This window comes from Alosa pseudoharengus, unplaced genomic scaffold, assembly GCF_046254945.1.
Source record: "Alosa pseudoharengus isolate Yale_2024_CS ecotype anadromous, Long Island Sound unplaced genomic scaffold, YU_APseudo_1.1 YU_APseudo_1.1_scf_5, whole genome shotgun sequence".
Taxonomy (NCBI): Eukaryota; Metazoa; Chordata; class Actinopteri; order Clupeiformes; family Clupeidae; genus Alosa; species Alosa pseudoharengus.
The window spans coordinates 9726325-9739975 of NW_027468837.1; the positions used below are offsets into that span (position 1 = coordinate 9726325).

At 39.2% G+C, this 13651-nt stretch overlaps 1 protein-coding gene across 1 annotated transcript; it reads right to left on the minus strand.

Annotated features, from left to right (window-relative positions):
* Positions 1-5786: 5786 nt before the first annotated feature.
* LOC143104142 (uncharacterized) lies at positions 5787-12129 on the minus strand. Its single transcript, XM_076268093.1, has 14 exons — positions 12058-12129; positions 11892-11924; positions 11667-11756; positions 11489-11560; positions 11180-11268; positions 10990-11092; positions 10566-10665; positions 10399-10451; positions 8992-9034; positions 8739-8798; positions 8462-8506; positions 7883-7930; positions 7150-7204; positions 5787-6026 (listed from the first exon to the last, which is right to left on the minus strand). The coding sequence occupies exons 2-14, from the start codon at positions 11919-11921 to the stop codon at positions 5864-5866; spliced, it is 951 nt and encodes a 316-aa protein (XP_076124208.1). The 5' UTR covers positions 11922-11924; positions 12058-12129; the 3' UTR covers positions 5787-5863.
* Between the last annotated feature and the right edge of the window lie 1522 nt (positions 12130-13651).

Genomic DNA, 13651 nt, shown 5'->3' on the forward strand with positions numbered 1-13651 from the left:
GCTTGGCCCCCAATAATAATAGGAAATCATAGAAACACAATGGTTGCCTCGCAGCTTCGCTGCTTGGCCCCCAATAAGAAATCATAGAAACACAATGGTTGCCTCGCAGCTTCGCTGCTTGGCCCCCAATTACAGTCAAATTTGGCAGTGAATAGTAAAATAAGCATCACCAATGTGGGTGTGGTTTATGTGGTGTGGGAGGGCACAAAAGCACAGGAAAGTTGTAGGGGAGTGGGTATGGGGATGTCTTCCATTTGCTGGATGAATATCATATCTTACCCATTTTGATGACCAGGAACATCACAAGTGTGACTAAATTAAATAAAACACTCAAAATTCAACAAAAGTGGTCAAAATTACGTTTATGTCCAAATGCCACCTGACTGACTACATATTTTACCTTCGACTAATTTTGTGCAACTAGAGGTATTAGCCGAATAGTGGCTTGGCTCCACCCCAGCCTCTTTCAGCTGCTTTTCAACTTCCTTTTTTTTGGAACGTGCCTTCCTCAGGTAAGTGACCATGAGGTTGGTGGAAAATTTTTCTGGGGCTCCGCACCGCCTCTTCAATTCCTCCACTGTAACAAAGTGTCTGTGCAATCATAATACAATGTAATCATTTTTGTGAACATGATGAATCAATACATTTGAAACTGAGATGCAGTCTGGTATTAGCTTGCGTGGATATTACTTGGATTCGAAGAATGTCATACAAAAAGGCACCCACACCCACACCTACTGCATTTAAAGATTGACCTACTTTTTTGCCTTCTTGGATGAGGCCACCTTCAGGAGGCTGTCCACATAGAATCCACCTGCAATAAAAAAAAAAAACATCTACATGTCATTTAAAAACCTACACTTTACAATTACAGTTGGATTACATATAAAATGTCTTACATTTAACAATACAGGGAACTTGTACACATGTTCATTATGCGCAAAATTTAATTGCACATGTCATACTGCATACGCTATGTACAAAATATTATATTGCTCTAAAACACTTCTTAAACATTAATGGGCCTTGCCCCACATTCAATTGTCATTATTTTTCAAGAAACAAACGCTGCAAACCGAAGAATCATAAGATCAGCTGCGATCTGAAGAACTTTTGATTCAAGTTCAGCTGTCAGGCGTACTGTCCCTCAGCAAAAAACACAAAAGATGAATACATTGATTTATACAAATACAGGCTGTTATGCTTCTGTTATTGCTTCAGCATGTTTACATATCATGGTGGGATAATGATAATATATCATATTTATTTTACACATACTGACCCCCATTCTATTCATTATCCCCTTGGATAAAGTATAATAATATACAGTATTGAATACCTTTCACTGATGGCATTTCCGCTTCATAACCCTATTCATCGGAAACATCTGCATCATTTGCACATGAAAGCCAAGAAGCTTAATTGACACAATCTAATCTGACACATAGAAATTATGAAAATATTGACATGAAAAGAAAAAAAAAATACTCACCTTGCTCTTGAGGTGTCCTTGAGGTGTCATTGAGGGGTCCTTCACTTCCTTCACAAGGTAGAGAAACATGACAATTAGCCTATTCTGTCCATCTAGCCATGGATGACACAGATACTGTACAGTAGAACAGCTCTGATGATCCTGTATAACTCAACAGAACTAATTCATTGTTTACAGTGGGCAGTGCTTCGACTTGGCCAGCTTCCCTCGCGGCTAAAAATGTGTCAGCCAAATGTAATGTAATGTAATGTAAAAGTGTGTTTAGGATACTTTAGCACCAGTGTGTTTAGGTGATACTTTAGCACAAGTGTGTTTAGGATACTTTAGCACAAGTGTGTTTAGGATACTTTAGCACCAGTGTGTTTTGGATCAGCTGTGTTGATACTTTAGTACAATTGTGTTTAGGATCAGCTGTGTTTAGAAGATTGTGTGAGTGTGTGTGTGTGTGTGTATGTGTTTAGGAGATACTTTAGCACAAGTGTGTTTGGGATCAGCTGTGTGTGTGTGTGTGTGTGTGTGTGTGTGTGTGTGTGGTGTGTGTGTGTGTTTAGGAGATGCTGTAGCACAAGTGTGTTTTACCTTCAACAACTGCCTCTGCAGTCTCTGTCTCAGCTGTTTCTGCCTCTGTTGATACATTAAAATAATCTACATGGGAAATGTATGACATATTCTCAAATTGTGATTTTCAATATGTTTTTCAGTCACTGTTAAAAGGCGTGCCAACAAATTTGTTGGGCACTGTATGAAACATTAAATTGCTTGTGTAATATAACATGCATAAATAGAATATAAAGTATAGTGTGTAAAGTACAGTATATAATATAAAGTACAGTATCATAATATTAGATACCGGTACCCATTTCCTCTGATGCCTCCTCCTCCTCTTCCTTTTCCTCTGCATCTGCATCTGATGTATCTGCATTATCAGCACATAACAGACATGAAGTCAAATTGACACATTCAAATTTGTTGGGCGGGTGCTGAAACATTAAATTGCTTGTGTAATATAACGTGCACAAATAGAATATAAAATACAGTATGTCTAGCCACAGCAATTTAACTAATATCAGTAACAACGCTGGGTCCAACTTGTGTGTGTGTTGTCCTACCTGGCTTTGAACTCTTTTCTGTAGAGCAGAATGAGCATGTCTCCTGCAAAAGATTTTGCACGATAAATACTTATGTCAAGTACGCATCAAATGATTCTTTTGTCGCAGACCAGTCATGGGAGTCATTAAAATTAAGGGCCCTATCATGACATTCTAAAGTGCATCGTCACTCGTCAAAAGTCTATTCAAATTTAGTAGGATGTCCAGTTCACATTGGGAGGGGTTTCGCTATCAAAAGTGGAGCGCATGGCGTAACAAGGTGTTCCTAGGTCTTTTAATCAGTCATATGGGTGTGTTTGGGGCGTAACATCATTTTAAACCAATGAGAATGACATCTGTCATTCCCTTTAACGGCGCAACGCGCGATATGTCAAATAAATGCAACGGTATTTTGGCATTCAAAGGCGCATTTGAAGGAGGCTGCTTGCGCGACCGTATAGAATAGTCATTCTTAAACCATGCTTTACTAAAACCTAGCATAGCCTTCACGAATTTGCACTCGTCTATTTGAACTCATTGGCAAAGTGAAACTAACTTCACCAAGGAGTCAGTCAACGACAAGACAGTTATATGCAGTTACTTTCACTATTGACTGACAATGGGTTACCACCGAAAACATAGGCTGGAAAAAGCAACACTTACCCTAATATTGCTCAAATGACTGAATAAAACAACATTTATCCTGCAGAGGAGTTGCTTATATCTCGTGACAGTGCGTCTTCAGCTGTGCTCCATACGTGTCTCTCGCCTCTCCCCTAATCACTTTTAACCGTCATTACCAATTTGCAAATGATGGTGAATAACTACTCATTATGAGATGTACAGTATTTCGTAATATCCTTGTTCTAATTATGTTTCCCATTGTAATCGTGCAATTTGTAATGCTTTGCATGGACGTGCGCTGGTGTGCGTTCATGAATGATAGGATGGTGCGTGCACCTGCATGACTGGTGACATGCGCTCTTAAAATAGCATATGAACAACTCGCCATTGACTTCTGACCAGGTTTAGGTGGTGTATGATAGCGATTTTTAGACAACGCGCTAGACCCCTCCCTAGGTTGTTAATTGCCACACCCCTGGGCGCAATGCTTAAAAAATAAAGGTGCAAAATACCAAATTCAACTTTGCGCGGGTGAATAACGAGTATTACGCCATGCGCTGGTGACCCAAAATACAGCCCTAAGTCCCAGTCCCTGATGAGGTGGAGTTTGGGTTATCAACGCATCATATGACACTTCACATGTGACCCCTCGTCATCACAGATTTAACTGCCGATTCACCACTCACCCAAGGATTATGTTAATGACTCCCTAGACCAATCTGTGACAAAAGAATCGTCTGATGTGTACTTGGCTTTAATCTGACAGCAGAATGTTGCTTTAGATAAAATATCATTAGCACTAGCCTTTTTCTTCCCTGACATCTTCTTGTAGCAAACTGTACAGATGCCTGAACTATCTGCAAAAAACAAATGCTTTGTATAATACAATGATACTTTGGATAAAAGCAACCATAACCAGCCAGCAGAGCTCAATAAGGAGCACCTATACGGTCTAAATGTATACTACTTACCAAGGGACTTAAACAACAAAGTCCCTAGTCTCTCCCGCTCCTGGGAGATGGGGAGGCAATGGAGGTGACCTTGTTGTCCCTGGAGGATCATTTCTGCAAACTAAAAGAGCAACAGAAAGTCTATTTTAATTAAGTAACATCACTAATACCAGACTGCATCACACAAAACTGAAACATATAGAGCAGCGTAACAAATTGTGGTTAAAAATGTCAATTTGGGAAAGGGACTATATTACAACAGAAGATTATGGTGCTCATTATATAATTACACGATCATGACTGTATCATGTGCTGAAGGTAGCCCTGTGTCCATGTCCAAGATCCATTAATATTTTACCTGCAATGCACCTTTATTCAAAATTGCTCTAGTTAAAGTGAAAAATAAAAATATCTATACATTATGCAGAAAATGACCAAATTGTACCATTATTGAGAACACTCCACATGACACCGAGTCATTTTGAAAGTCATGGTCCCTTTTAATGATCTTCCAGGGCCTTTGGCAGCCTCTGCTAGCAGCAAATAAGCTGAAAGATTAGAGAATATAAGTGTGAAGGAGATCTCTACTGAATTTTCATTACCTCATTTTATAGAGCAGTACAAAAACCTTATACCTCCAATTTTCAATTATTTGGGAGCAACACTGTGGCTGCTCCCCCAATGAGTCGACAAATGCTATCTCTCCCTCTTCCAAGTTGCAATGCTATACAGAAGATGGGAAAACGTATGAGAAAGGCTTGAAGGAGAATTTCAACCAATCTTGAAATGACTGTGTTGAAAATCACTGAAACTCTTTTAAAATGTCAAGCACTAACCGCTCTAACAACACAAAATGGGAATCGCAAAACAGCAACAATAATGATGACAAATGTGTGATGCTATTTTGCGCATAATAGTCTCTGCATAACCTAACAGCAACCTACAAAGAGGGTCCAGTGGCACTCTCCCAACAAGTAGGGCCCGAAGACGGCCCTAGCTGAATTAAGAATGTTTTTCTGACAGGAAATAAAGAAAACATTCATGAACAAACATAAATAAACTGCCGCTTTGCCATTGTCTCTAGGAGAAAAAAAATCAGCGCTCTGCAGGCTTACAGGCAGCGCATTGAACATGCAAAAAGAGAGGTGTACAAAAAGCCTCAAAGACGCAGGCGCCGCAGAGTTTGAAAACCCTTGAAAAATGCAATATTTCATATAGCCATGTTTTGATTATGCACCAAGTATCTAAAATGCCATTGTCGGCCAATAATAAAAAAAATGTTTTTTGTCTAGTATATTTTAAAAAACACCCATCTCCACATTCATTTTAATGCTAGCTGACTTTTTTTGTAGCTGGTGTTGAGAAAACTAAAAAGGCTGTTGTATGTTGTGTCATTTCAGGCTTTATTTTGTTTAAATTAGAGATGATTTATATGTGTAAGAGAAATAAAACATTTTAAATGTATTACTGCTGCTGTTGTTTATTGTTTGAAAGGAGATGGAAAAACCATATTACATAAACAGTGTAACATTTACTTTCATATTTTGTGGCTTTTAGTAGAATCAGATGACCGTTGCCCAAAGGGCTCTTAATGTGGTTTACAATTAAGAAATACTCAGTCAAAAACGGAGATATTCCCAAAATATGTTACTTTAATGTGAACATAACATACATGCTGTGTGCAATTGTAGTAGGAGTCGGTGGCAAACCTATACCTCCTCTTCAGCTTCAGCAGCCTTTTTTTTTGCCTGTAGGCACTCCTTTATGACCCCAAACACCACATTGCACACCTCGGGGCCCAGGGTGTGCGTTACCAGGGAATAGGTCCCCATGTGGGCAGCAAGCACCTTCTGCACCTCCTCTAGTTGAGCACTGTAATCAACAAACAAAGGTTGTCATCTCTGACCAAAGTTATGTAATATGCAATAAAGACCACCTCAGGGATTACGTGAAAACAGCCACAACGATGTTATGACACCAGGTTCTTCCGGAGAAAGATACATTAACGAACGAAAGAATGTATATCTGCATGTATAGATTACCTCAAATCAGTCTCTTGCCCTCTCACTGCCTGGGCCTGTGCCAGTTGTTTCCCTATTCTGTCAAATGAGATCACCTTTGTCAGGTGAGCTAGGTCCCTAGCCAGACCTTGACACTCCTCTGTGATGTGAAAAGGAACCAATTAGTAAATACGACATTAACCCTAAAACACTGTTCCCCTTAATTTACTGTTTGCGGTCAAATGGTCTATTTCCCCCTTCCCTCAAGAACAAGGACAGAAAAAGAAAAGGTGTATAGTCTGTGATGGTGATGACAATTGGGGACAGTTTGGTGATTATTGTTTTTTGTGTAAAGATAAGAGTAATTACAGTCAAATTTGGCAGTGAATAGTAAAATAAGCATCACCAATGTGGGTGTGGTTTATGTGGTGTGGGAGGGCACAAAAGCACAGGAAAGTTGTAGGGGAGTGGGTATGGGGATGTCTTCCATTTGCTGGATGAATATCATATCTTACCCATTTTGATGACCAGGAACATCACAAGTGTGACTAAATTAAATAAAACACTCAAAATTCAACAAAAGTGGTCAAAATTACGTTTATGTCCAAATGCCACCTGACTGACTACATATTTTACCTTCGACTAATTTTGTGCAACTAGAGGTATTAGCCGAATAGTGGCTTGGCTCCACCCCAGCCTCTTTCAGCTGCTTTTCAACTTCCTTTTTTTTGGAACGTGCCTTCCTCAGGTAAGTGACCATGAGGTTGGTGGAAAATTTTTCTGGGGCTCCGCACCGCCTCTTCAATTCCTCCACTGTAACAAAGTGTCTGTGCAATCATAATACAATGTAATCATTTTTGTGAACATGATGAATCAATACATTTGAAACTGAGATGCAGTCTGGTATTAGCTTGCGTGGATATTACTTGGATTCGAAGAATGTCATACAAAAAGGCACCCACACCCACACCTACTGCATTTAAAGATTGACCTACTTTTTTGCCTTCTTGGATGAGGCCACCTTCAGGAGGCTGTCCACATAGAATCCACCTGCAATAAAAAAAAAAAACATCTACATGTCATTTAAAAACCTACACTTTACAATTACAGTTGGATTACATATAAAATGTCTTACATTTAACAATACAGGGAACTTGTACACATGTTCATTATGCGCAAAATTTAATTGCACATGTCATACTGCATACGCTATGTACAAAATATTATATTGCTCTAAAACACTTCTTAAACATTAATGGGCCTTGCCCCACATTCAATTGTCATTATTTTTCAAGAAACAAACGCTGCAAACCGAAGAATCATAAGATCAGCTGCGATCTGAAGAACTTTTGATTCAAGTTCAGCTGTCAGGCGTACTGTCCCTCAGCAAAAAACACAAAAGATGAATACATTGATTTATACAAATACAGGCTGTTATGCTTCTGTTATTGCTTCAGCATGTTTACATATCATGGTGGGATAATGATAATATATCATATTTATTTTACACATACTGACCCCCATTCTATTCATTATCCCCTTGGATAAAGTATAATAATATACAGTATTGAATACCTTTCACTGATGGCATTTCCGCTTCATAACCCTATTCATCGGAAACATCTGCATCATTTGCACATGAAAGCCAAGAAGCTTAATTGACACAATCTAATCTGACACATAGAAATTATGAAAATATTGACATGAAAAGAAAAAAAAAATACTCACCTTGCTCTTGAGGTGTCCTTGAGGTGTCATTGAGGGGTCCTTCACTTCCTTCACAAGGTAGAGAAACATGACAATTAGCCTATTCTGTCCATCTAGCCATGGATGACACAGATACTGTACAGTAGAACAGCTCTGATGATCCTGTATAACTCAACAGAACTAATTCATTGTTTACAGTGGGCAGTGCTTCGACTTGGCCAGCTTCCCTCGCGGCTAAAAATGTGTCAGCCAAATGTAATGTAATGTAATGTAAAAGTGTGTTTAGGATACTTTAGCACCAGTGTGTTTAGGTGATACTTTAGCACAAGTGTGTTTAGGATACTTTAGCACAAGTGTGTTTAGGATACTTTAGCACCAGTGTGTTTTGGATCAGCTGTGTTGATACTTTAGTACAATTGTGTTTAGGATCAGCTGTGTTTAGAAGATTGTGTGAGTGTGTGTGTGTGTGTGTATGTGTTTAGGAGATACTTTAGCACAAGTGTGTTTGGGATCAGCTGTGTGTGTGTGTGTGTGTGTGTGTGTGTGTGTGTGTGGTGTGTGTGTGTGTTTAGGAGATGCTGTAGCACAAGTGTGTTTTACCTTCAACAACTGCCTCTGCAGTCTCTGTCTCAGCTGTTTCTGCCTCTGTTGATACATTAAAATAATCTACATGGGAAATGTATGACATATTCTCAAATTGTGATTTTCAATATGTTTTTCAGTCACTGTTAAAAGGCGTGCCAACAAATTTGTTGGGCACTGTATGAAACATTAAATTGCTTGTGTAATATAACATGCATAAATAGAATATAAAGTATAGTGTGTAAAGTACAGTATATAATATAAAGTACAGTATCATAATATTAGATACCGGTACCCATTTCCTCTGATGCCTCCTCCTCCTCTTCCTTTTCCTCTGCATCTGCATCTGATGTATCTGCATTATCAGCACATAACAGACATGAAGTCAAATTGACACATTCAAATTTGTTGGGCGGGTGCTGAAACATTAAATTGCTTGTGTAATATAACGTGCACAAATAGAATATAAAATACAGTATGTCTAGCCACAGCAATTTAACTAATATCAGTAACAACGCTGGGTCCAACTTGTGTGTGTGTTGTCCTACCTGGCTTTGAACTCTTTTCTGTAGAGCAGAATGAGCATGTCTCCTGCAAAAGATTTTGCACGATAAATACTTATGTCAAGTACGCATCAAATGATTCTTTTGTCGCAGACCAGTCATGGGAGTCATTAAAATTAAGGGCCCTATCATGACATTCTAAAGTGCATCGTCACTCGTCAAAAGTCTATTCAAATTTAGTAGGATGTCCAGTTCACATTGGGAGGGGTTTCGCTATCAAAAGTGGAGCGCATGGCGTAACAAGGTGTTCCTAGGTCTTTTAATCAGTCATATGGGTGTGTTTGGGGCGTAACATCATTTTAAACCAATGAGAATGACATCTGTCATTCCCTTTAACGGCGCAACGCGCGATATGTCAAATAAATGCAACGGTATTTTGGCATTCAAAGGCGCATTTGAAGGAGGCTGCTTGCGCGACCGTATAGAATAGTCATTCTTAAACCATGCTTTACTAAAACCTAGCATAGCCTTCACGAATTTGCACTCGTCTATTTGAACTCATTGGCAAAGTGAAACTAACTTCACCAAGGAGTCAGTCAACGACAAGACAGTTATATGCAGTTACTTTCACTATTGACTGACAATGGGTTACCACCGAAAACATAGGCTGGAAAAAGCAACACTTACCCTAATATTGCTCAAATGACTGAATAAAACAACATTTATCCTGCAGAGGAGTTGCTTATATCTCGTGACAGTGCGTCTTCAGCTGTGCTCCATACGTGTCTCTCGCCTCTCCCCTAATCACTTTTAACCGTCATTACCAATTTGCAAATGATGGTGAATAACTACTCATTATGAGATGTACAGTATTTCGTAATATCCTTGTTCTAATTATGTTTCCCATTGTAATCGTGCAATTTGTAATGCTTTGCATGGACGTGCGCTGGTGTGCGTTCATGAATGATAGGATGGTGCGTGCACCTGCATGACTGGTGACATGCGCTCTTAAAATAGCATATGAACAACTCGCCATTGACTTCTGACCAGGTTTAGGTGGTGTATGATAGCGATTTTTAGACAACGCGCTAGACCCCTCCCTAGGTTGTTAATTGCCACACCCCTGGGCGCAATGCTTAAAAAATAAAGGTGCAAAATACCAAATTCAACTTTGCGCGGGTGAATAACGAGTATTACGCCATGCGCTGGTGACCCAAAATACAGCCCTAAGTCCCAGTCCCTGATGAGGTGGAGTTTGGGTTATCAACGCATCATATGACACTTCACATGTGACCCCTCGTCATCACAGATTTAACTGCCGATTCACCACTCACCCAAGGATTATGTTAATGACTCCCTAGACCAATCTGTGACAAAAGAATCGTCTGATGTGTACTTGGCTTTAATCTGACAGCAGAATGTTGCTTTAGATAAAATATCATTAGCACTAGCCTTTTTCTTCCCTGACATCTTCTTGTAGCAAACTGTACAGATGCCTGAACTATCTGCAAAAAACAAATGCTTTGTATAATACAATGATACTTTGGATAAAAGCAACCATAACCAGCCAGCAGAGCTCAATAAGGAGCACCTATACGGTCTAAATGTATACTACTTACCAAGGGACTTAAACAACAAAGTCCCTAGTCTCTCCCGCTCCTGGGAGATGGGGAGGCAATGGAGGTGACCTTGTTGTCCCTGGAGGATCATTTCTGCAAACTAAAAGAGCAACAGAAAGTCTATTTTAATTAAGTAACATCACTAATACCAGACTGCATCACACAAAACTGAAACATATAGAGCAGCGTAACAAATTGTGGTTAAAAATGTCAATTTGGGAAAGGGACTATATTACAACAGAAGATTATGGTGCTCATTATATAATTACACGATCATGACTGTATCATGTGCTGAAGGTAGCCCTGTGTCCATGTCCAAGATCCATTAATATTTTACCTGCAATGCACCTTTATTCAAAATTGCTCTAGTTAAAGTGAAAAATAAAAATATCTATACATTATGCAGAAAATGACCAAATTGTACCATTATTGAGAACACTCCACATGACACCGAGTCATTTTGAAAGTCATGGTCCCTTTTAATGATCTTCCAGGGCCTTTGGCAGCCTCTGCTAGCAGCAAATAAGCTGAAAGATTAGAGAATATAAGTGTGAAGGAGATCTCTACTGAATTTTCATTACCTCATTTTATAGAGCAGTACAAAAACCTTATACCTCCAATTTTCAATTATTTGGGAGCAACACTGTGGCTGCTCCCCCAATGAGTCGACAAATGCTATCTCTCCCTCTTCCAAGTTGCAATGCTATACAGAAGATGGGAAAACGTATGAGAAAGGCTTGAAGGAGAATTTCAACCAATCTTGAAATGACTGTGTTGAAAATCACTGAAACTCTTTTAAAATGTCAAGCACTAACCGCTCTAACAACACAAAATGGGAATCGCAAAACAGCAACAATAATGATGACAAATGTGTGATGCTATTTTGCGCATAATAGTCTCTGCATAACCTAAAAGCAACCTACAAAGAGGGTCCAGTGGCACTCTCCCAACAAGTAGGGCCCGAAGACGGCCCTGGCTGAATTAAGAATGTTTTTCTGACAGGAAATAAAGAAAACATTCATGAACAAACATAAATAAACTTGAAAACTTATGTATTCTGTAGCACTGAACAATAGCCTTAAACATTTACATAACTCTTACTTTTACAAAATAAGTGCTCCTGGCCCTGGAGCTGCCCTCCAAAATCAGGCGCATAGCCTGGCTACTTATTGCCTCTGTCCCAGGCTGGCCCTAAGCGAGGGAGAGAAATGGTTTAAGTCATTAAATCATGTTATATCTATATTTGATGTATGTATATATGTGTGTGTGTGTGTGTGTTTGTGTGTGTGTGAGAGAGAGAGAGAGTATTATAAAGGTATGGGTTACCCTGCTGATTACTAGAAATAGGGCATCCATTACCTGAGAAAGTAATAAATAATCAAATATAACAATTACAATAAATCACAATAGAGTCAAGTTGAAGTGAAAGGCTGACAGTTATATAGCCTAGAAGGGGCAAGAGGATCATTTTTGAAAAGAAATAGAAAATTACCTCATCAGGAAGTTCAAATGGGCCTAAAAGGGCCTCCAAACTGCCCAGAAAGATCTTAAACGGCCCAACAGTCCCAAGGGCAACGTCACTACCAAGTCCTTTGGACTTCAGTGTTTCTAAGTCTACATAGGTAAAGAAATGAAGTTCCAAAATAGTTAACCTTACTTAGGGTAATGGCACAAATTTAATCCAATCAACTAGTACATGTAGCATGCTAAACTACTTTAAAGTAGTGTTGGCAATTCAGCGACTTAGTTTTTTCTGCTTTTTGTAATCTCTGGATACCAAAATTCACATTTTATAGACTAGCGACTGTTTTGCCGATTTGTTAATGTTTTTGGTGAGAAACATCAAAATACGTAGTCTAACTTCCCTACAGCGCTCTGTCTCAAGTGCCACACCAGCTTGAAACAGGCAGATAGAGCATATGGGCAACAGTTTTAGCCACATGTACTATGATGAGGCAAGTCAGGGGCCACATATTGTACAATTTATACATAGCCTAATTGTGTTGAGTTGAATGCCATGCCAATGATGTTTCATGTTACAGTACCCAGCATTTCTCAGTATTTCACTGATATTTGGGCCTATTACATAAGTGCCCCGGGGCCCAATTGAAACACTCCAAGGGCTGCATCTGGCCCAGGACCTTATGTTGCCCATGTGTATGATTGTACATCAACTAAAAAAAGTACCGGTATGTGCTCTACCTGGTCAGTTGTAAATATGCAAATTATGCAAACAATATCATTATGTATGCAGATGATGCAAATGTCTAACATAGATTAGGAAAAAAATAGTATGAATAACTTACTGTTCATTTGGCTTGGTTAAGTTTCCCTAAACAGGCAAAGACAAAAGACAAAAATTAACAACATGTATTTCTCCTGAAGCAGTAAATGGGATACTTATGACTACCTATGAATGTTGAATGGAGATAGGGTAAGGTGCCCTGAGAGCAGTATTAGAATGTACAGTATGTTGCAAAAATGTCCATGGTGCTCTCAGAGCAGCATTACAATATCTGCAACAAAAATTCCCTAAGAGCAGCCAATGAATGTTGAATGGAGATAGGGTAAGGTGCCCTGAGAGCAGAATGTACAGTATGTTGCAAAAATGTCCATGGTGCTCTCAGAGCAGCATTACAATATCTGCAACAAAAATGCCCTAAGAGCAGCCAATGAATGTTGAATGGAGATAGGGTAAGGTGCCCTGAGAGCAAAATGTACAGTATGTTGCAAAAATGTCCATGGTGCTCTCAGAGCAGCATTACAATATCTGCAACAAAAATGCCCTAAGAGCAGCCAATGAATGTTGAATGGAGATAGAGTAAGGTGCCCTGAGAGCAGTAGAATGTACAGTATGTTGCAAAAATGTCCATGGTGCTCTCAGAGCAGCATTACAATATTTGCAACAAAAATGCCCTAAGAGCAGCCAAGCATTTTGTTGCATGTAGCTATGACATGAGGAGCAGCAACAATACCACAGCAAAAATATCCCTCAAACATAACTTGCAATGACAGCCTCATAACTTGCTATCATAGCCAGTAAAAGTTATAGCACTATGTTTATATTTACACTATTATCCTTTCTT